Here is a 23494-nt window from a genome sequence, read left to right as displayed (position 1 = left end):
TCGAACCCGAACTTCCGGCAAGATGAAGTGTGACGATAACCACTCGGCTACGGGAACATTTTCAATAGTAGAAGCCACGGATAGTATAGTGAAAACGCTCGAATGAATCAACATTCATTCGGGTGTTTTCGAAGCTCCCTGCTCATTTCATTCTTCATCGTCAAATGGACTTCACGGCATATTGAAGTGACTTCCCCCACACTGACTTCGTTTCTCTCTCTCATGTATCATGTATGCATGTATCGATGTTTGAGTTAACGGTGGGTGAACAACGGAGACCTCCATTAATGGTGTAACCACTTTTTTGAATCAGAAATCAAGCTTTCGTTTCACTTTATGTGGGCGTTAAAATACGATTGTGTACGCGGGCAACGAGGTGCATGTCAGGATTTGTAACCATTCATCACGTCCATTAGAATAACTATTTGCTAGAATTGAGTTGACTTGACGATCGTTAAGAGCGAGGATGACTAGTCATGCTGACGGCGAAAGCCGAAGTAGTCCTACTCGAAGCGAAGCGACTGAGAGAAGAATCGATTTTCTATTGCATCTACGGAAATGTTGGACCTGTTGAGATGTTAATAAAATGAGGTTGGGAATCGAGAGCTTAAATTGTGATAATATCTGGCTTTAAAAACATATTGATGAAACAATTTCTTTCTCATCGAACCAAAGCATTGGGCTGAACCGGACCTGAACAACAATCTACACCTACCTGCTCCGAATCTATTCATACCGACCGACTTCGAGCTGATGCCAGTGGATAGCGATATTCAGAGCATTCCGGTAATCATTCACAACACGCCAATGATGCGTGTTTGGTTCAAACAGGATGTGGAGTTCCGTAAGCCTAAAACGTTGATGAATCTAGATTTCTGCAGCCCCATCGTGTACTCGGATCCGCTCAATTGTAATCTGACGCACTTATTCGTGCAACTATTTAAAGACCATCTGAATGAGTATCTGTATGCGGCCGATCTAGCGGGATTGCGGCTTGTGGTTTCGAATACAACGTATGGCATCAGCGTAAGAATATCTGCATGTAATTTGTTGGAATCGTTACGAAAGAAGAAATCTCTTACAGGTATCCATCGGAGGATACAGCCATAAACAGCACATTCTATTGGACAAAGTGCTAGAAGATATGTATAACTTGAAGATTGACGAGAAAAGGTTTGACATTTTGAAGGAACAATATGTGAGGAATTTGAAGAACTACAATGCAGAACAACCATACCATCATGCGGTTTACTATCTTGCGCTCTTGCTTACCGAGCAGGCTTGGTCTAAGCAGGAGCTTATCGAAGCTTCAGAATGTAAAGTTGATTGGTACAGTATCTAAGGATGTTGCATAAATGTAATTTGGTTTCAGTGGTTACCGTGGAAAGACTTCGATCATTCGTCGACGAGCTGTTGTCTCGAATGCACGTCGAATGTTTCATCTACGGAAACGTCAACAAGGAAAAGGCATTGCGCATCTCCAATGTGGTGGAAGATAAGTTGAAAAACACAGATGCCAGTATAGCGCCACTTTTGGCTCGCCAGCTGATGTTGAAAAGAGAATTCAAGCTTAATACAGGTAAATTGCTATTTTCATTACGTAGATCATGATTCATGATTTTTTTAACACCACAGGCGAAAACTGTCTGTTCGAAGCAACTAACGATTGTCATAAAAGCTCGTGCGCTGAACTATATCTGCAATGTGGTATGCAGAATGATCAGTCTAATGTGTACGTGGATTTGGTAACTCAAATTTTGAGCGAACCATGCTACAACCAATTACGTACCAAGGAACAATTGGGTTATATTGTATTTTGTGGATCGCGGAAATCGAACGGAGTCCAAGGCATACGCGTCATTGTTCAATCGGCAAAACATCCGGCTTACGTAGAAGAAAGAATAGAAAAATTCTTGAATCAAATGATAGTAAGCACCAGAACGTTGTTCATTTGAAAAAAAAATGATATTGTTTCTAATAACTTGACAGGATCATTTGGACAGTATGACTGATGAGGAGTTTAACCGGCACAAGGAAGCGTTAGCCTCTCAGAAACTTGAGAAACCCAAAAGATTATCAACCCAGTTCACAAAATTTCTGAACGAAATTTCACTCCAACAGTACCATTTCAATCGCGCGCAGGTAGAAGTAGCTTTCTTGCAGACGTTAACTAAGCAGCAGATAATCGATTATTACAAGGTATGTTTCATTGCGGTTCGTTGTTGCGTTTTTGGTCATATTTTTCCTCCAACCACTAGGAATATATCGTGTTAGGGGCTGCATCACGGCGGTCGCTTTCGATCCATGTTGTATCCACGGCTGAAGGAGGCTCTGGTTACAAGGATGCACCCTCTGAGGTCACCGAGCGCACCACAGATGATGACTCTAGTAAAAAAGGTTTTATACAAGTGCGTGATCTTGCGAGCTTCAAATCGACTCGATCACTTTATCCATTGCTTCAACCTTATATTGACATCAAGCCGAAAGGTAGTTTGTGTAAGTTATAAGCTTTCACAAGAGACAATGTACAGTAAATGAATGATATAGCTATTTTTCCGAATAGGATGACCTTTTTTGTTCTAGTTGTACTTTGTAGATACAATTTTTTGTTATTCAGTTATAGTTTACGAATAATTAGTTTTTAATATTTTCAAATTGACGATCGATTTATTATGTTCACACACATACATACTACATGAATGTATTAATAACTAGCACAGTACTTCTATTCAACATTAAAAGTTCATAAATATATCACCACTTCAATGAGGATCTTGTCTTGCTTCAAATAAGAATTTGTCAGAAGCGCTCTATATGGGATAGTGAAACCTGTGTTAGTATTCCAGAATTCTTGGGAATTGAGATCGCTGAAGGGTACCCCCTGAAACGACAAATAAGTTACAACAGAACAAGTATTTATCATCCGAACACCCATACCTGATTGAGGAGAATAATTTTATGGCGGAGGTATTCTTTAGTTTCCACACCGCCGTACAGTGATCCTTCCTGTAGGATCACATTTGGTTTTTTCCTCAACTCATCATCCATTGGTGACAGTTGCTCCACTTGCAGATAGATGTGATCTTTTTTACCATAGTTTAGAGTGGCCTTCAAGCGTAGGTTGAGTCCTGATATCACGAATATCGGACTTGTGAAAGAACTAACATTCGATTGGAGCCTCTCGGTGAAGCGATCAACTTTCCAGAAGTATTTGAACACTTTGGTATCTCCGCTGGACACAACGGTGTTGTTGAATCGGTATACCTCGTAGTCACGCAGGCCTCCCCTGTGAAAATATGGATTGCATTCATTAGTAGAGTAAAAAATCTTGGTTTGTCCAATTTGGGGTGTTTTTACGCAACTAGTAAATGCAAATCGATTTTTCTTCATGAAAATCACACATAATCGATACGAGTTTGGGTTTGTTGAAAAGCCCCAAGTCTCTAGTTGCTAATACTACCATAAGGTGTTGAAATTATTCAAATTTTTATGTTTTTTAACGATTTTCCTTAAAGAAGAATTATGATCATGGTTTGACCACCTCTGATCATGGTTTGCTCAAAAAAATGATCATGGTTTGTCCGGTTTTAGAAATCTCCATTTTTGAATGAAAACATTCGAATTCACAATTAGATGTTGCATTTATCATTGCTTGAGTTTACTGTCATCATATTGATTCATTCATAATTTAGGCTTTCTTCAGAATATTGCCTTTTCTTGGGCATTTTAGAAGTGTTCACCTCAACACAATCAACACAGAAAAACCATACTTCTGCTATGAGCGAAGCACACCATAAACAAACATAAACAAACTGCAGCGCGCCAAGCGGTTGCCATAGAAATCATGTTGACAAAACAACATTATTGAATTGGACAACTCATGATCAGAATTGAGTTCATCAAAATGCGTTAATTTTATGGTTTAGCTATGTAAATCCGATACAAATGGTGAGCAAGCATGATGTTCACAATATTTATATGTGTTGTAATCCAGAAAAGGTCTGAATACGTGCCAAATAATTATCTGGTGATCGATTAAAAGTTAGCTCGAATGAGGGGCGCATTGACACAAATAGAAGGTGTATTTTATAATCTTTTAAAACATTTAATTTCGTAAATATATACTATCAAACTACTATAAATCATGTAAAAGGCAATTTCATTTATATGTTTCGAAACATTCGAAGGCCTTATTTGACACAGGAGCGCTGAATTAGGGCATTCAAAAAAGTGGGCAAACCATGATCATATTTTCGACTGGACAAACCAAGATCATTTACCCTAATTAATTAGGCTCGTCAAAGTTATATAATTGAGATTTTTGGCAAGTCTCGAATGATCAACAAGTCTGACACTAGATATACTCAAGACAACCCCGTGCCGTACGCAGATGCCGACTGCTGTTGTTTCCATTGAACGAGAAGGGGCAAGAACAAGGATCTTTGATGTGAATCACTATTTATTTAAATTTTAAAATACAGGTAAACTTTTTTTGTGCGAGGGATAGCGACCGCACAAAAAAAAATCGTGCAAAACTCCACGCGCGATGTGCATACTTTTCGGCGCAGCTTTAAAAAACCGTGTTCGATACACAATTTAAAAAAAAAGTTTCCCCCAAAAACCTGTTTTTGTGCGTTTTTTTGTGCGCTATATGAAAAGAAGCATATTTCACGAAGTTATCGTCCATATAGTTTTTTTCGATGGTTTATATGAATTTCAGTGCGAAAAAAAGAATATTTGCGTCTAAATCGTCTAAACGAGAAGGGGCAAGAACAAGGATCTTTGATGTGAATCACTATTTATTTAAATTTTAAAATACAGGTAAACCTTTTTTGTGCGAGGGATAGCGACCGCACAAAAAAAAAATCGTGCAAAACTCCACGCGCGATGTGCATACTTTTCGGCGCAGCTTTAAAAAACCGTGTTCGATACACAATTTAAAAAAAAAAGTTTCCCCCAAAAACCTGTTTTTGTGCGTTTTTTTGTGCGCTATATGAAAAGAAGCATATTTCACGAAGTTATCGTCCATATAGTTTTTTTCGATGGTTTATATGAATTTCAGTGCGAAAAAAAGAATATTTGCGTCTAAATTATCCACTTCTCAAATCACTCTCATCCTTCCATCAAATGCTCTAAGGGGTTGTCCACATACCACGTGGACAGAAAAAGTATGATTTAAGACACTCCCCTCTCCCTCCGTGGACAAGCGTGGACATTCCCTATACACCTCCCCCTGTTGTCCACGTAGATATTCCTCCTGTTTTGGAAAAAAAATCAAGAAAATTCTATTGACGAATTTACGCAAAGCTGAATCAGCTCATGCGACATCTATATTAGAACTCAGAACCACAAAAGTGAGGGTGTTTGTTTATTTTACGCACTGAAAAGCAAGATTCGGTGGTGATTATTCATTTTATTTCAATTTAGATTCATTTCAGCCATTGAATGTTGTCAGTATATGGTAAGAAAGTTGGAGTTTTGTATATTTACGATGGTTTCAACACGCGATTTGACCAAAGTCATAGATAATCTTCGAAATTTTTATGTTTGCTAATGTATACCGGTTATTGATACTATGGATAATTGCGATGAAATCGATATCATATCAAATTGGCTGATATCATTGATGTATTTTTAGCGCAAAACACCCTATTCATCGTTTACTTAGTTGAAAAAAAATAAAATTACAATACTTATAACAAGCCATTTCTCGTAATATACATAGCACATTGTAAAATGATGTCTTTCTAACCTTTTCAGCGTGGAAAGAATACATGAAACCGGGAAATTTGAAGATAAATTTTGATTTGTCTAGAAAATTTGAACGAATTTCATACCAAAAAAACAAAACATCCTCATTTTACTCGCTGCGCCATCTGGTTGTAAATCCAACGTAAATTCGTCAATTTCTTTTCGCTTAAATTTCATTTTAAGTTTGTTTATATTTTCTATTCTTTGTTTTCATTGATAAAAATGATAGTCTTATTAATAGTAACGATTTGTTCTGATTTCTTCGTTTTTTTTCATCATCGTCTGGGGGCTTATACTTTTCTTCCAAATTCCATTTACGTTATCTCCATATCAGAATATCATTTGTGAATCTACTCTCGATTATTTTCATTAAAGCTGGCTGACTGTTTGAGTTTTCAAAAAATCTGACAATTAAGCACTTCGTTTGAAAACAGTTATTGGCATTTATCGAAGAAAAGCGAATCTCGAAATAATACAGAAGTCATATAAATAAATAAAAAAGTTGATATCATCGCGCTGTGCAAACTGTGAAAATGTTGTAATGTATTGTTAGTTTTGGATCGTTCGACAAACCCAAACAAACGCATATACGTTAGACAGTTTCCAATTTTTGATGCTGTTCATTTAACTGATCCGCAGATTCATAATATCATTAGTTTACTATTCGCGTTGACTGCATTAACCCTTTAGTTACGAGCGTCGTTTTTAGACGACATGAAATTCATACTGCTCTTCGAACACATCAGCGCGATGTGCATACTTTTCGGCGCAGTGCTCCGTACAGGGGTAGCACTTCGGCAGAGCACACTGCCGTAATGAAAGGGTTAAGCTTCGTGCTCCATTTTTGGGAAGGGATAATGGTAATGGATTGGTGGGTTGAACACATTTTAATAATAAAAAATATTATTTGAAATTTAATTTTCCATATCAAATGTGTATTTTTTGTGATAGAGAAATTATTTTTATTTTCGAGTGAAAAATCTCAAAGGAAAATTATGTCTAATAATAATTTTATATTATTACTAGCTGACCCGACGAACTTCGTCTCGCCCAAAATAGATTTTTTGATTTGAATACTTTCAAACATCCACGTTTTCTTACTAAGTGAACGTTAGTGAGTCCAATCACTGAACTCTTCATTGATTGATTACTCTTTGACCCTTTACAATTTCCTTTTACTATAAATTGTCTAGTACTGTCTAGTATTATTTACAGACACAATTCTCGTTCAAGATTCTTCAAGCATTTGGAAATAACATGTTTCTCCGTTGCATGGAATACATGTTTGATACACAGAATATTTCAAAATAAAGGCAACTCAAATCGGACCATTCCTTCCTCGGGTTTAGGGCACACCAACACATTTGGCCTTCCATGTTTGTTTATATAGATAGAAGATATAGGAATGCGTTGTTCTGTCTGAAAATCCTTTTCCACTTTCTAACAAAAATCAATTTCGTTAGTTAGTGGAGGCGATCTGGCGTAGTGGTAACATCCATGCCTCTCACGCTAAAGGTAACGAGTTCAATTCTCACTCCCGACATTCTTCCAAAAATGGAGGTAAAAAGTGACGAACCAGCCAAATGAGCTGAAAGTCACTATAATACAGATAAAAAAAAAAAATTCGTTAGCGCCAACATCAAATGGACTAACAACGCTAAGCTAAGGGAAAAGACGAATACAACGAAATATAGATGACTCAAATTGAACCATTCCTTCTCGGGTTTTGCGCTTACCAACACATTTGGCCTTCCATTTTTATTTATAGATATAAGATATTATTTTTTTTTATCTGTATTATAGTGACTTTCAACTCATTTGGCTGGTTCGTCACTTTTTTACTTCCATTTTTGGAAGAATGTCGGGAGTGAGAATTGAACACATGACCTTTAGCGTGAGAGGCATGGATGTTACGTCCATGATCCTTCATCCATCCTTCCTTCAGAGTTTTTCGATTTTTCTCTCCACTATATTGATCTACGGGAAGATACGAATACAACAAAATAAAGAAGGCTAAATTCGGACCATCCCTTCTTCGGGTTTTCCGCTTACCAACAGGTTTTGCCTTACATTTTTATTTATATAGATGATCATTTTTAGCAGGAATATCATAGTATGTAGTTGAGTCGGTGTCAGGACTACGTGTTTCAAGTAATAACACACGCAAATAACACCAAGTTGAAATTTTCATTCAAGTTCTTTAAATTTTAAATTGGCTTCGAGCCTAAGAAAGTATTTTGTCTCACAACCCGAATGTCGCGACTAGATGTCGTACATTTGTGATCTCTAATTGCCAAATATCTTCCCGTATAAGCATCAATGACTTTCGCTTTTCAGGTTCGGTAGTGCCTGGCGGCTATAATGAACCTATTCAAAGCAAAACACCTGCGGTATCATCGTGATCGATGATTTCGTTGACCTATAACCCTTAAGGGGTATTCTAGTGTAGAGACACGAATTTCCGATGTTTTTTCGAGCTCTCTAAAATAAAGGAAATAATATTTTCGCCATTCATAATATAATTATTTTTTCGCGAGGGTCTCCGTTGCCACATTGTTTGCGCGTTCGCTTTGTAAGCGATCGATCGTGAGTTCAAAACTCAGGACCCTCATTGACCATCTTTGTGTTGTTACAGAATAACTACGTCCACGCAACAATCATCAGCGATGAAGATCAATCCACGGTCGAAATAAGATCGATTCATCCATACAATTGCTCTGCTCTGCAAGACACATCGGGCTGCTGTTCTATAAATAACTCAAATATGATCAATCAACTGTCTCCGCTGTCCGGTGGTCTAACAGGATAATGGAAGAAGAGAACATATGGTACATCTACACAGTAGCCTAAATGGCTACTGTGTAGATGTACCATATGCAATGGTATAGAAGGAATACTGGCAAATGGCAACTGTGTAATGTGCTAATTATAGATATGATAACCATGTGACATGTACACGATTAAAATTCGGCTCTGTTACAGATAAAATGCTAATGAGCCTAAAACAAATAAATGGGATAAAAAAATATCATTATTTGTTCATCTATCTTTTAACAATAAAACAAAAATTGAACGGAGAAAAAATATTCATTACTAGAATGGTTAAGAGTTTGTGGAGTGAGGGGGTTCAAAAAAAATTTGACAAAATGGCGGCCGTTTGAAAAACAAAATGCAATTTAAACGTGTTTTCTTATGTTTCCCGATTTTTTATTAATAGCAAAATTTTAAAAATATCATTTTTAGAGGTTCATGCGATAGAGAGGTGCATGCAGATTGTGAATCGGTTCAGTAGAACTTGAGATATCGTGTACGCCAGTTTCGAGAAAAACGCGTTTGAAGTTCATTGTTATGGTCGTACCAGGTTAAATTCCTGCAGATTCCAAGCATATTTTTTATAGACATACACCGTTTTTTCCTGAGTATTTCAGCATCCTTCACACAATTTGAGAATTAATTCCATCCTCTCAGAACTTTTTTGTTTTCTCAAAAAACTGGACAAGGCGCCTTTTATGCTATTTTATGCTTTATGCTTTTATATGCAGTGAGTTGAAGTTCTTATCTATATCTGGTGAGTAAGACGGGTGGAGTTTTAGAAGCGCACTAGAAACGTTGATTTTAATACGTTCAGTTGTTAACAGTCATTGTTGGAATTCATCAAGACTAGTTACTTGTTAGAAGCTACAGATTTACAGATTTTCTTCCAGTTCCATCAGACACATATCATGACTCCCTTCAGACGAAAACTTGCTTCGCGGTTCTGTTCACTAGCCAAGATTTTTTTTTTAACTCAACATCATTGTGAATGATTTGCCTGCAACAATTCGCTACATATTATTATATATTATCACATTATCATGCCGGGTGTTCGGGTTCGTCTCCCGTTCTGGCCGGGGGATTTTTCGTCAAAGAAATTTCCTTCGACTTGCACTGTGGTCACGCGCATTCAAGAGCTTGTCCCTCGGAATACATTCAAGGCGTGTTATTTGGCTTAAGAAATCTCAACTTAGTATTAGCAAATGACGCTAGTTAGTAAATACGTTGAGACGGCAAAAGTTCCACAGGGAACGTTAACGCCATTCAAGATGTTATCCCGGAATCCGATCGGATTTGAAATTAGCACAATGTTTTATTCTTTAATCTGATCGAGTCAAATCCTTGGATTGCAGAATGCAAAAGTTTATGTCGTTCGGATTGCAATTGAAACGTATTACAAATATTACCAGATATCATAGAGAAAAACATCATTACAAGAAACAGATCCCCAGAGATACGGCCCGTGGAAGAATTTGTTGTTCGTTTCAATTTTTCGGAAAACCTTGGGAGACTTTGAGGTACACCAGTTTTTCGTGGAGGCATCTGGAACTGGTGTTGTCCAACCTTCACCTCAAAGATCCAGTTTATCGTGAAGTTTTCCACAAAATGCAGCAGTTTTCCACTTACCCCCCAGACTGCCAGTGTCTTCAGAACTTGCGGAATCTAGGTTCAGTAGTATGCCGTCTCCAGATCCAAGGCTACCATCTCCACATGTTGTGGATTCTTAATGGCTTCAGCTATTACCTTCCCAAAGAATGAGAAATACGTGTTTGTGCCCATCTCCGCTCGGAAGATAAATTGACGGTAAGTCAACTTCCTGTTTTCGGTCAAGTAGGTGATGATATTTGATGGGTTCAAAAGGAAAGGCCAAAAGACCAAAAAGAAAAGGTCTATGAAGAGAAAATTGAACATGTCACTTACACCCCTTTGCTTCTGAGCCCCCCATTTAAGAATATATAGCATTCAGAATCTTTCTCGCAATTAAGCTTGTCACCAGTTTTATAAAAAGAGCAGACAATTCCTTATTTCCACACTTCCAGTAGTTATTCTGCGACCCAAATCTGACTATCAACCGGTGCATAAATTGTATAAGTTTTGCCGGACCACTCTTAAAGGATATTGCTTTGAGGCCATCCTTGCTTACTTTGTAATTCTTCAGCTGGTCAATGGCCTTAGCCGTCTTGGTCTCCTGTCTGCCTGCTATTTAGGTTTTCTTTCTAGTGCTCCGTATTCGTTCCATTGTACTCTTTGTTGATACCCGATGACGGTCGCTGTTATGCTGCTAATTGATGCTTTCAGGATACTCCAGCATTCATCGAGGGGAGTAATATACTCATATAGATTCATCCACCTCTGGCAACGCAGCAAGATGCTGCACGTATGATGCAGCCACGCTTGTTTCTCGCAGTCGTCATGGTTAGTCGTGGACAGTTTGACCTTCTGGAATGGCACTAACGTTCCCAGTTCAATAACTGACCAACAGATTTCAGGCAGAAATAGCTGCAATAATAGAACGTTTAAAGGTCTGCCTCAAAAGAAAATATAGACACGCTGCATATTCTCAGACAGTCAAGCGGCACTTTAAGCACTAAACGCCTTTAAATGTTCTTTAAAATTGTCTGGGAATGCATCTTCCTTTTACGGCAATCAAATCAGATAAGTTCGGTACACACATCTCGCCATGGCTTTCAGTCTTCTCCTTAATCAATAAGCAGTAGATAAGCTTCAAGTGTAGTACAAAAAAATGGGTATACCACAATAGTTAAAAATAATGAACGCAGCGGTTCACACCCAACAGGTGAAAAAAACGTTTTCAGTAGAACCTTCGCTGTTTCAACATAGATATTACTTGCGTCATTTTTATGAGCAGAACTTACTGAAAAGTCCTGGGATTTTTTAATAGATGGCACCACTTAAAAAAAAGAACAAGATTCATTTCGAGAGGATCATCTATCACTAGCTTATTTGTGAAGTTTCATGATATTTCGTTTATTTGTTCACAACAACAGTTGTTTAAGGGCCTCTATCTGATCATTCGTATAGAAAATGGAAAAAAGTGATATCGTATTTTGATGAAACATTGTTTTTTGATGGGAAAAATTTCTGAACAATCAATGTAGTGGTTGACGAAATGTTATTTCAATTCTGCTCGAGAACTTCGAGCTTCGAGAACAATAGCCGCTATCTATTATTCGTAGAAGTTGTGAAAAGTTTCACTAGACTGTAATCGTTTGTTACAATATTGTTAGTTTTTTTTATTGATTGTTGATGTTTAGAAAGTATTTTTATCATTTTTTTTTGTACTAAATTTATTTTCAAATGGCTCAGCAACATTAAGTAACAATGAGCCGTGTTTATGAATAGGGAAAAGCCTCTTTGAGTAGAACAATGCCAATGTTCTTTCTCAAAAAGGCATAAAAACCCTATTATCTTTTCGAAAAATGTTACAATATGGACAAACAATATGACAAAATTCAAATTAAGATAATATTATAGGCTTCTTGTTTAAGCTTCTTGTTGTAGAGATGACCATCTCCTAGGAACTAGTTATCTCCTTGGGACTAGGGAAGGGATGAAAATCTGCTCACTCTTCGAATTCTGAAGAAAAAAGTTGAAATAGAGAAAAGGAAACGCTAATAATAAAAATCAAAACAATAAAGGAAAACTAAACATATATATTCATATTTGAAAGTGTATCGATTTGAGAAAATCATAAATTAAAGAAATAGCATCAATATTACGAGTAGCCAGAACGTCGCGAATCGGAAAATTAGGTGGCATTCCCTTATTGCGAAAATGTTCTATTAAAGATAACCTGTCATTTTGAAACTCAGAACAAAACCACACAATATGATCAATATCCTGATATCCTATACCACACACGCATAGGTTACTATCACTGATGTTAATTCGAAAAAGATGTGCATTCGAAGAATAATGGTTAGACATGAGTCTGCACACTACCCGTATAAAATCACGAGAAAAATTATATCCTTTAAACCATGGTTTGAGAGAAACCCTAGGAATGATAGAATATACCCATCGGCCTTTATCACTACTATTCCAACTTGACTGCCAAGATACAAGTGCCCGTTCAAGAGGAAAATGAAGATATTCATCGAAAGTAATAGGCCTATAGAATAAGTCTCCTTCCATAGTGCCCTTCGTAGCAAGAAAATCTGCTTTCTCATTTCCAGGTATCGAACAATGAGACGGAATCCATACGAAAGTGATATTAAATGAACTAGTAATCAGAGCACTTAAAAGTTGATGGATTTCAGATAAGAAATACGACGTATATCTAGTTCTCACTGAACGGAGTACCTCTAAAGAGCTGAGACTATCAGAAAAAATGAAAAAGTGATCTGGGGCCAAGGTCTGAATATGGAGTAAGGCCATGTATATTGCAGCCAATTCTGCAACAAACACCGAACAGGGTAAACTAAGCCTACGAAAAGTGAAGAAGTTGATATTGAATATACCAAAGCCTGTGGATCCATTAAGACTAGATCCATCAGTAAAAAAAGTTTTGGTTGGGTCAATATGTTTATACCTTGACAGGAATATCGCAGGTATAACTAAATGGCGGAGATCATCTGAAATATTATGCACATAATCCTTCATTGACAGGTCAATAGTAATAGAGGAATTGAACAAAATTGAAGGAATGATCTGGAAACCAGATAAAGCAGATGGACTTTCCAAAGTCATAAATTCATGATATAGAGACATTCGCCTAGATCGAACGCCTGAGTTCAACATTTTTTCTAAGTTTGCTATCACCTTCGGATTAAGTGTTTCACACCGTATTAAAAAACGGAAAGATAACTCGAAAAAACATACGGAAAGAGGAAGTATGCCAGCTAGAATTTCTAGGCTCATTGTATGTGTTGACTGCATACATCCTAGAGCAATACGCAAACAACGATATTGAATCCTTTCCAGATGCAAAATATGGGTACAGGCAGCGGACCTGAAGCAAAAACTACCATACTCCATAACAGATAAAATGGTTGTTTTATACAACCTAATCAAATCCTCAGGATGAGCTCCCCACCAAGTTCCTGTTATGGATCGAAGAAAATTTATTCTTTTCTGACATTTTTGTTTCAAGTAGCCTATGTGTTTACCCCATGTTCCTTTGGAGTCAAACACAACACCTAAATACTTGAATGACATCGAGTGACGAATAGGTCTATCCAAAAGTTTAAGCTGTATTTGTGCAGGATGATGTTTTCTTGAGAATACAACCATCCCTGTCTTCTCAGTAGAAAATTCAATACCCAATCTACAGGCCCAATCAACCAAATTGTCAAGAGAATCTTGCAAAGGATTACGAAGATCGGTGTTGTCTTTGCCTATTACCGATACAACACAATCATCTGCAAACTGTCTCAAAGTACAATTTCCCGATAAACAAATATCAATATCATTTACATAGAAGTTGTAAAGAATTGGACTAAGACATGAGCCTTGAGGAAGACCCATGTAGCTAATGCGTGAAACTGACGAAGAACCATGAGAAAAACTCATATGTTTTTCACGCATTAGGTTAAACAGAAAACTATTTAATTTCTGGGAAAACCCATTTAGACGAAGTTTTTGAAAAAGAACTTCAATGGAAACAGAATCGAACGCACCTTCGATATCTAGGAACACTGATGCCATTTGTTGCTTACTACACAAGGCAAAGTCAACCTCTGATGAAAGAAGCGCAAGACAATCATTGGTTCCTTTGCCTCTACGAAACCCGAACTGCGATGGCGAGAGAAGATTATTAGATTCAACCCAGCTGTCTAAACGATGGAGAATCATTTTTGCTAGTAATTTGCGAATGCAAGATAGCATTGCAATTGGTCTATAAGAATTATAATCAGACGCAGGTTTACCAGGTTTCAGAATAGCTATAACTTTAATTTGTCGCCACTCATGCGGAACAATATTCTGTTCAAGGAAAGCATTGAACAGTTTCAACAAACGTCTCTTCGCATTATCAGGTAGATTTTTCAACAAATTAAATTTGATCCTATCTGACCCTGGAGCCGTGTTGTTGCAAGAAAGAAGGGCAAGAGAAAGTCATACTGAACGGAGGCTCAATATCATCAGATGCCTCTAAGAAGGGAGAAGGTGCGGGGGCAGAGTCTGGACATATCTTCTTGGCAAAGTCAAAAATCCACCTTTCTGAATATTCAACTTCTTCATTTGAATGAGATGAATTTCTCATTTGTCTGGCAACTCTCCAAAGAGTGCTCAAGGAAGTCTCTCGTGAAAGCCCATTTAAAAAATGACGCCAATAGCCTCTCTTTTTAGCTTTAATGAAGCTTTTGAATTTACGCTCCAGATAAATGTAGTTATCATAACGTTCACGGGAGCCCAATTTTCGCCAATCCTTGAACGCATTCGATTTATCTTTATAGAGATTTGTACATTCTTGGTCCCACCATAGATTAGGAGGACGTCTACGAAACGAATTACCAGGAAAGCGCTTCGTCTGAGCATCAATAGCACTGTCAAGAATTAAACCAGTTAGAAAATTATATTCTTCCAGCGGGGGTAACTCATGAACTAATGCCACCGATTCTGAAATAATTGAAGAGAGTCTCTTCCAATCAATGTTTCTAGATAAATCATGCTGAATATTTGTTGTTTCAGACGATTTTGAATTATTTGAAATGTAAATAGTGATTGGCAAATGATCACTTCCATGTGGATCTTGGATGACATTCCAATTACAATCTAAAGAAAAGAGGAAGAACACAGAGACAAATCTAAGCAACTAGCGCGGTCTGAAGATGGAGCGATTCTTGTTACATCACCTGTATTCAAAATTGCCATGTTGAAGTCCTCGCAAAGATCATAAATCAAATTGGCCCTTCGATCATCAAAAGACTCACCCCATCCAATTCCATGAGAGTTGAAATCTCCCAAAATAAGATTAGGTTGCGGTAAAAGTTCAACTATATTCACAAGATTTCTATAATTAAGCATAGTTCTTGGAGGAATATAAATAGAAGCAATGCATAAATCTTTACCCTTGATACGTACCTGACACGCTAGAATTTCAATTCCTGAGACTAAAGGCAGGGGAATCCTGTAAAATGGGTAGCATTTTCTAATACCTATGAGAACTCCTCCATAGCAATCATCGCGGTTAATCGCGGATAATATTAAAATCATGGATGTTTAACACATTGTCCGAACGAAGCCATGTTTCAGAAAGAGTAAACGCATCACAATTCAAAAAATGGAGCATTTGCTTGAAAGAATCAAGTTTAGGAAGAATACTTCTACAATTCCACTGCAAAATAGAGGATTTACCTGAATCATCCAATAAATTAGACATCGAAATTAATGAACGAGAGGAGGGGCCACTTTGAAGTCATTTGTTTAGCTATCTGGCTGATAGAAGGAAGCCAAGCAAAAATGATACCTTTCATTGAATCTGATATTCCGAAAAAATCAAGAATCCATTGAACAATTGATGAAAAGGAAATACCTACTGAAAAAGATGAGGGATCAGGAACCGATTGAGAAGTAAATCGAGAATGGCTTGACAATTCAGGGAAATGAACGTCATAATTTGAAGATCTCCAACCAGGAGGGTTATTCTTGGGTAGAGCAGAATAATTTGAAGATTCTGGCTTGTTAGAGATCAATCCTCTTTTTTTAGATGGCTTAGAGGAAGAAGCAATTTTCCTCTTCCTGACTCTTCCTGTGATTACTGGATCAAATTGAGAATCCGAATCATCATCCTCTGATAAAACAGAGAAAGGATTTTCTGAAGCCTCGGGTACCTGAGGTGAATCTGCCTTGAGCATATCAGCGAAGGATCGATTAGAACGATCCTTAAGTGATTGCTTGAGTTTCATCGTACGTAATTTGTATTTCGGACAATCCTTAATTGTATGAGGAACATCTCCACAAAAAATACATTTATCAGCATCTTTGTTACAAGTGACTTCGTCATGGTCGTCACCACATTTTGAGCATTTCGTTTTATTACAACAGTAGGTTTGAGTGTGACCTAACTTATTGCAATTTAAGCAAGTCATTATTTTAGGGGTATATAACCGAACTGGAAGACGAAGTTTGTCGATAAGCACATAATTTGGAAGTGCTGTGCCTTCGAAGGAAATTCTAAAAGAGCCAGATGGATAATACTTTTTTTCTGTACCCTCAGATATCAAAGAGTTCAGAGATCTCACCTCCAAAACTTTCATATGTGGAATATTTGCATTGTGAAAGATACCCTTAGCTTTTACAAAATCTTGAAGTTGAAGAGATTTTTCCGTAACTACACCATCGATTTCAACAATGTGAGCCGGAATATAAACTCTATATTCATTAATGAACAAAGAGTTTTTCACTATCGCGTTAGCATCTTTGTAATTTGAGAGCACAACACGAAGTTTATCTTTATTGACTTTCGTCATTTCTAAGACACCTGAGTAGTTAGACGTCAGGTCTTTGCAAATTTGAGATACTCTTAGAGGTTTCCCTTTGGGACGGAAGAATACCACCCAACGGTTTTTCGATGATGCCGGGGCGTTCTGGTATTGTCTAATACGTGGAAGTTGAGCAGAGTTAGGCAGAGATTGTGTCGAAGAGCGGAGAACAGAGTCACTATTTGGTACAGACGAAGAGTTTGACTGCGATTGTTTTTGTTTTTTTCCTAGAGAAACCGTTAAACCATCTGGGGGAGGGTCTGAGACCCTCATTTCAGCATCGGAGGGTTTATTACCCTCCATTTTTCAAAAAAAAAAGTCGTAAAAATGAGAGAGAAGATTTTTTAGAACACGCAAATATTAAATGATAAAATTAAAAAAGAAAATAAATAAATAAATAAAATAAAATGGAACATGTGTATGTATATGTATATGTATACGTATGCGTGAAAGAAAAATAAAACGAAAACTTATCTTAAATGTATCTAGATGAATGTTAGAGAACTTCTAAAATCCTTGAAGCGGGTCCAATGGAAGCTTCACACTCCAAAAAACACTTGAAAAATAATTCCGGCTTTTTTCGAAATTCCGTCAAAAAAAGTTTAGAATATTGAATATCTTCAGAAATTCTGCTCCGAGGGTCAAAACAGCGGGAAGTACACAACTTCTTCCGGAAATAGTCTTTCAAACATTGAAATGGCTTACAAGAAAAAGTCACAAAGAAAATCTGCAATATTCGTTATGATGAAAATTATACGTCACCTTTATTCGACGGCTTGCTGATGTATGATTTTTATCATTTTGTAAACTTTTTTTTAGTAGGGAATATTTTTGTAAAGTAGGGAAGTAAATACAATCGATATGTTATATTTGTAATGTAATCGAGCGAAAATGGTGGCGTGTCGGTAAGGTAGGATACGGCAAGGATTGCGAGAGAGGTTGGCGATAGCGCATATAAAATGGACGCTGTACCACGAAGAATGCAATGAGAAGGCTCGAGGAAGAATTCTCCATCAAAAACGAGGCTTTTTGGATTCAGGCGTGGTGTGTGACGGACGTTTGTTCAAGAGTTCTGTCGTATAGTTTGGACATAGTTTCCTCGACGAACTCCCGGTTTACCGGCACACCATTCGGACCACCACTACGCCTAACCGTAAAGAACCAGTGAGCACCCTCTGGTCGGGTTGATCATAAACGTTAAGGAGGACTCCTCTCGGCAGTGCCACTCCGGTATCGTCCTGGGCCTGTCGATTGCCGTCAATGAGGGAAGACGCCGAGCAACGGCCAACTGTCTACGTGTCAACCTACCGTGGACGTCGGCGCTGCCTGGTTGGCCGTAGAACAACTAACCACAGTCGCGTCCGTCATTCGCCTCTCTCTCGCTACCGTAGAACATCCAAGGATAGCCAGAATCGTCAGCAAAAGAAACAGAAGTTATTTAAAAAGAAAGAAAGTTTCTTGCTACTGCGAACTTTTTCCTTTAGAAAATGTGTAAACTGTTATATGGTTGCATGAAGTATTCAGTATGATTCCTTGCTGGGTGGCTAGGAGCAGAAAAACGACCGCAAAGAGTTAAATGGAAGGAAAGTGAGAGGATGGATAATCCTCAAAGGTTTCAGTATACTAGCCTCATAACAAAACATATTATGAACTTACGTTAGGAATCTCGTCTGAACGGGACTATCGATGGGTTTGAATTCCAGCACTGGAGTGTTTGATGGCTTCACCGGTTTTTCTTGTGTATCGCTACCGGTGCGAATAATGGGGGTTAAGGGTTTCCGACTGCCTTGTGGCAATTCTTTCACTAGATCCCTATTAGGCTTAAACAGCCGATGGTCATCTTCCTGATCATCAGGAAAATATACACCACCGCTCTCCGCTGGTTTTGCAGTAGTGCTAGTGGTTGTCGATGGCTGTGGAGTCTGTTGGGACGTTAGTTTGGTGCCAGTGCTAGTGTCCATTTGAGTTGTTACCCGCTTGATAGCTTTGTACTCCGAAGGTGTCATTGGCGGTGGGACATAGAATGAATTTCTAATCATTCGTTGAATGTTCAAAAGCTCTTGTAATAATTTTGCCTCTAATGTGCGAAAAGCCGTTAGCATTTCGTCCGTTCCACATACTCCGACCAAAGTTTTACTGATGGTTGCTTGGGCACTAGCTTCAACCTCACCAGAAGTGATTGTGCACTGGGCCGTTTGTGTTTCATAGGGTGATTCCGGCGAACCTTCGCTTACACTGTTTGTGTTCGTCACTGAAAGATGGAGAATTAGCAGAAGGGATTAATAATGAATCAGTTGGTATCTTTCTGCCCTCTGTGGATAAGAGAACGAGCATCATGGTTTACGTTGCAAATGTTCAGAGGCATAGAACTTCAGAATGGAATAAATAAATATTCCACACAGATAAAGATAAATTGTGTTAGTTGCCATGAACCTTGATTCGTTGCCATTTTTATTTGAACATGATTTTTGGCATATGGCTTCCTCGGTTGGCTCGGAGAAAGTTCAATCAGGAAGTTGAGGTTAATTGTTTATGATCTGCCTTCAAAAAATAATCCAGTGGCCTCAATTCACGTGCGTTAAATCACGTTTCTGTAACTGCCATACTTCTTCATACATTCTGTAACAAAATGCACATACATATTACATACATTTTGAAAGAATTATAGGAAGTTCTGCACGCGACGCGTTCGCATTGTTGAACTAGAATTGTGAAATTATCAATTATGGTTTATCACTTTGAGTATTATTTTAGAATTTTAGTATTAATTCTTGAGTAGAAAGATTGAGTGGCCCTGAAAAGGTCGATGGTTTGCATAGAAGCAGCTGGATATGATTGATTCATTATCAATCAACGCTGAATGAAAAGCTGTTTATTGGTTGCTGTCATGTTAACTTGAAAATAAAAAGGTAGGAAAGCTAAAAAATGCACAAAACAAATGTATGGGAAAATGGGAATGCTCTCAATTTACGTCAATTTAAGCCAATTTTGGATTAGGAAATTGTAATGTACAACATATCATACAAATTTCAAATTCTGTTGATATTAGAATCATTTTAATCTGTTCACAGCGACACTGGTTATTAACGTATAGTTTTGTTATTTCATCCTGTAGTGTAAAAGTAGTGTGCAAACGATACATGCTTGCTCGTATCATTTGCGTTAAGCCGGGATTAATCGCACATTTTCTATACAAATGCACTCATTAATTTATACGGTACTATTAATAGATAGATCAAAGAATATCTCGAAAACGAAGGTGGCGCTTGTTTGAAGTGTTGAGAGAGCGTTTCAATTAACGCAGCTGCGTGTGGCGCTCATGTTTAGAACTTACCGTAAATTTATGAGCATTTCACACCAGAGTTGTTTTCTTTTCACATACCTCTGTTGAAGAACAACTCAATCACTTAACTTTTTTATTCGCACAAACGTAACTCCCCAGGTTCATTTAGATTTCGATTCAGAGGATGTTTTTTATATATCTTGTAACTGCGTTTCCTGTGGCTAGCGGAAGCCGGCTTCCTTCAACTACTCTTATGTTCTGGGTTATTTTTTATTTGATTATGTGGAATAAATCGAGAACAACATTCTCTTCTGTTCTATCAGCCTCTATTTTGGCTGTTCTTTCTTTTATTTATTCAGTTTGGCTCAGAAGCATAAGATTAAGATCGCGACTAGTTAAGATATCAGGACTTGGTATGCGTTAGTGTATCTTTCGAACCTCTAAATCGGCAACCAGTTTGAATCTTTCAATCCAAATGGAATCCTTTATTTTGACAAGAAAATACGGATATGATATATGCGTCTGTGAGTGCAAGGAGTCAAAGGCTTATATACTGCTAAGACTATCCAAGTCGATAAAAAAAAGTAATCAAAGGATGAGGACTTAATGGTTCTAAGTGCGATCAATTCTACAACATACACTGTACAGGAGTCTTCGAGTTAATAGAAGCTAATGTGATTTTTTATTACCCGCTCTATTCACGTTGACGACATTGACGACTTTTACCCACACCAAGTTAATCCCACTCTAAAGAAATGGTTTTACAACGGATTGTGGATTTACAACTTTTTTTTTCGCATGATGAAAAATGTACTATTTTCAAATCTTATAGCCGTTCCGTTTGCCATCTTGAACAACAATAAGTTGACCTACAATATTCATCGAAAAATCGTGGGTCGTAACACTATAAAATGCTTCTTCCTTTAAATCTGGTTTATTCTAGAACACATGCTATAATCTAATGTTGGGTTGTCCGGAAAGTGATGACGAGACGATGATCACGAATAATCCACGATACACGACACGTGAATAAGCAAATTCACTGCAGATATTTAAAACCCACTGTTCATGAACATCTATTGAAGATTGGTAACGTAAACCGTTACTATTATGTATAGGTTCTACACAATTTGATCGAAAAACTTTCAATGAAACGCATCTCCATCTAAGACTTGCCTTATAAACACAACGAGAACACGTCGTTTATGCAGAAAATCGTGACAGGTGATGAAAAATGATCGGCTTTCATCTGATGAAAGTCATGATCTGTGTCTGGTTGGAGGGATGAGGAATTATGTATTACAAGTTTCTATCAAACAACTAGTCAATAAAATTCAGTACTGCTTGAAACTGGACGAATTAAAGGCAACGAAAAAAATAGTCTGTGATTGGCAAATATGGTACTCGTCGCATTCCACCATGGTAACCCCGACCTTCTGTCACAACCCAACTAATTTTCTAGGTGTTTAGCTGGTATGTGCTATCTCACCTACTATACTAACCAGATATTGTCTCGACTCTTTGGAGAACAGAACCATAATAAATTTTTCAAAAGAGTTTTGCGGAAGATTGTGGAACAAAGCGGTGCATACATAATTGAATAGAAGTACGTAAATGAAAATGAAGATTTATTTTTTTCCGAAAAATCAGCACAAATGTTACGGATAACCCATGGTAGTGATGGTAATGATTAGTTGGTATTTTAATAGAGATTCAGAGCTTAAAGTGTTGTCAACTTTCAAATATCTGCACTATTTTACCATTTAATATCCGCATATGCATATATGCGATCTGAACAATGTCTGCAAATTGTGCAATATTTTTACAAAACATATGGTTCGGATCGAGAAACTTATCGCGCTCTTCGTCCATTTTACGCCTGACATCATCGTCAATTAAAGCCGGTTTTAGACGTTGTCAGTTACTCGGTTGCGAGTAAACGTCAAACGATCCGATGAATTACGAACGTACCGAACGTACCACGAAATTTGACATTTGATTTGCATGTATGTGGCTACTCGCAGCAGAGCTACTTCAATTTTTTTTATTTTTAAACAGGCGAGTAGCCCCATACATGCAAATCAAATGTCAAGTTTCGTGGTATAGAAGAAGCAATTCAAATGTTGACATTAGGTTAAAAAAAAATAAAATAAATGAAATAAGAAATCGATGTGTACTGCAAAACAAATCTACAAAAAGATCGAAAGCAAAAAAATCGACTATCTCGATTTTCTCGAGCACAAAAGATCGATCAAAAAAATCGGAAATCGGAATGGAAAAGATCGATCTTCTAAGAATCGATCCGAGATCGCCCAATCCTATTCTTAGCCAAACTGAATAAATAAAAAAAAAAACAGCCAAAATAGAGGTATTTGTTGGCTGATAGAACAAAGAGAATGTTATTTTTTGTTGTTCTCGATTTATTCCACATAGACAAATAAAAAAAAACCCAAAACATAAGCGTAGTTGAAGGAAGCTGGCTTCCGCTAGCCACAGGAAACGCAGTTACAAGATATATAGCAAACATCCTCTGAATCGAAATCTAAATGAATCTGAGGAGTTACGTTTGTGCGAATAAAAACGTTAAGTGATTGAGTTGTTCTTCAACAGAGGTATGTGAAAAGAAAACAACTCTGACGTGAAATGCTCCTAAATTTACGGTAAGTTCTAAACATGAGCGCCACACGCGAGCCGCGTTAATTGAAATGCTCTCTCAACACTTCAAACAAGCGCCACTTTCGTTTTCAAGATATTCTTTGATCTATCTATTAATAGTACCGTATAAATGAATGAGTGCATTTGTATACAAAATGTGCGATTTATAACGCGTATAACTGTCTGCCAGCGACGATTTCAATTTGAAACATTGCACATCATGTCTACGGAAATATTTGCAAACCAGTTTTGAATTTTGCGGGATTTACACGGCGACCGTTGGTTGACACCATTCATTACCTACCTTGGAGGTCTGCACCGGAAACGCAGGTCACCACAAACAACACAAACAAAGCACGAACTAATGACATTATACTCGCGGAGGCACTTTCTTGCGAGCCTTGATCTTGACCCGAATTTGTTGTTAATTATTCCTGTATGGTCGACACCAGTTAAGCTAGTTGTAACATTTAAACCACAACCGAACGATTCAATCTGGAACCAAACCTGAACGCGCAATTTCACTAACGTCTTAACTGTTTGATGA

At 37.6% G+C, this 23494-nt stretch overlaps 2 protein-coding genes across 2 annotated transcripts in view; one reads left to right on the top strand and one right to left on the bottom strand.

Annotated features, from left to right (window-relative positions):
• Nucleotides 1-2766, top strand: part of LOC129767422 (insulin-degrading enzyme) — a 15973-nt gene extending 13207 nt beyond the window's left edge. Inside the window, exons 3-8 of the mRNA XM_055768318.1 lie at nucleotides 676-1026; nucleotides 1085-1316; nucleotides 1373-1579; nucleotides 1636-1928; nucleotides 1990-2199; nucleotides 2259-2766. Coding sequence (XP_055624293.1) covers nucleotides 676-1026; nucleotides 1085-1316; nucleotides 1373-1579; nucleotides 1636-1928; nucleotides 1990-2199; nucleotides 2259-2507 — 1542 coding nt within the window. The 3' untranslated portion in view covers nucleotides 2508-2766. The remainder of the gene's footprint in view (nucleotides 1-675; nucleotides 1027-1084; nucleotides 1317-1372; nucleotides 1580-1635; nucleotides 1929-1989; nucleotides 2200-2258) is intronic.
• Nucleotides 2648-23494, bottom strand: LOC129767423 (uncharacterized). The gene is made up of 4 exons (XM_055768319.1): nucleotides 23252-23494; nucleotides 18666-19260; nucleotides 2938-3286; nucleotides 2648-2881 (listed from the first exon to the last, which is right to left on the bottom strand). The coding sequence occupies exons 1-4, from the start codon at nucleotides 23316-23318 to the stop codon at nucleotides 2744-2746; spliced, it is 1149 nt and encodes a 382-aa protein (XP_055624294.1). The 5' UTR covers nucleotides 23319-23494; the 3' UTR covers nucleotides 2648-2743.

This window comes from Toxorhynchites rutilus, chromosome 2, assembly GCF_029784135.1.
Source record: "Toxorhynchites rutilus septentrionalis strain SRP chromosome 2, ASM2978413v1, whole genome shotgun sequence".
In the NCBI taxonomy this organism is placed as follows: domain Eukaryota; kingdom Metazoa; phylum Arthropoda; class Insecta; order Diptera; family Culicidae; genus Toxorhynchites; species Toxorhynchites rutilus.
Note: the sequence above shows the minus strand (reverse complement) of the source record. Positions and strands in the feature narration are given on the sequence as shown.